Below are 660 nucleotides of genomic sequence, written 5' to 3'. Positions count from 1 at the left end.
GGAGCAGAATATGTATATATATAATCCAATGAAAGTGGATATGAGATTATATTAGTTAGCTCACTTTAATTTTGTTTTCACATAATTTAGTCATGCACGCATGATTGAAAAGAAAAATTAAAATATTAAAGAATCAAATTCACACATGCGACAAGTGATGTGAATTTTTCACGTGAAGTGATCTATGCCATATGCATGAGCAACTAACAATAATGTTTGTAACTAGATTATTTTTTATTAGTAATTACCATTAATATTAAATTAATAAAAAAAATTTAAAAAAAGATGGGGTTTAAGTGATATACGTGTTGCAATCAATGGCAGGGGTGACTTTGTAGGGCAAGTTGATCCCACACTTGTTAGGGAGGCCAGCAAGCGCCGGGAGATTGACTCCGGGTACGTTCAGAACGGTCGATTTCAGGCACCGGCAAGCGGCCTGGCGCTCCGGCGTGGCCTTACATTGGTCATTGAGTGACCTAAGGCCGTTGCAGCATTGTGCTGGAACGGCGGCACCGGGGTTCCTAATGTAGGCAATGCATGGTGAAGCAGTGAATGTGATTTGGGCACATGTCAGGGCACCATTGGCCATGGAGGTGTTCAACACCATGCACACCATGGCCAAGCATGCAACCTTGAAGAGCATTGTTGAGCTAGCCATTG

At 41.5% G+C, this 660-nt stretch overlaps 1 protein-coding gene across 1 annotated transcript; it reads right to left on the bottom strand.

Annotated features, from left to right (window-relative positions):
• Positions 1-292: 292 nt before the first annotated feature.
• Positions 293-658, bottom strand: LOC107485272 (non-specific lipid-transfer protein 1). The gene has a single exon (XM_016105782.3). It carries the CDS (start codon positions 656-658, stop codon positions 293-295), a length of 366 nt encoding a protein of 121 aa, XP_015961268.2.
• Positions 659-660: the final 2 nt, after the last annotated feature.

Source organism: Arachis duranensis, chromosome 4, assembly GCF_000817695.3.
Source record: "Arachis duranensis cultivar V14167 chromosome 4, aradu.V14167.gnm2.J7QH, whole genome shotgun sequence".
Lineage (NCBI taxonomy): Eukaryota > Viridiplantae > Streptophyta > Magnoliopsida > Fabales > Fabaceae > Arachis > Arachis duranensis.
This window is presented reverse-complemented; position numbering and strand designations above follow the sequence as displayed.

Bases quoted from the DNA above. Each gene is read 5' to 3' on its own strand.
- LOC107485272 (XM_016105782.3), bottom strand. From the start codon at position 658: ATGGCTAGCTCAACAATGCTCTTCAAGGTTGCATGCTTGGCCATGGTG.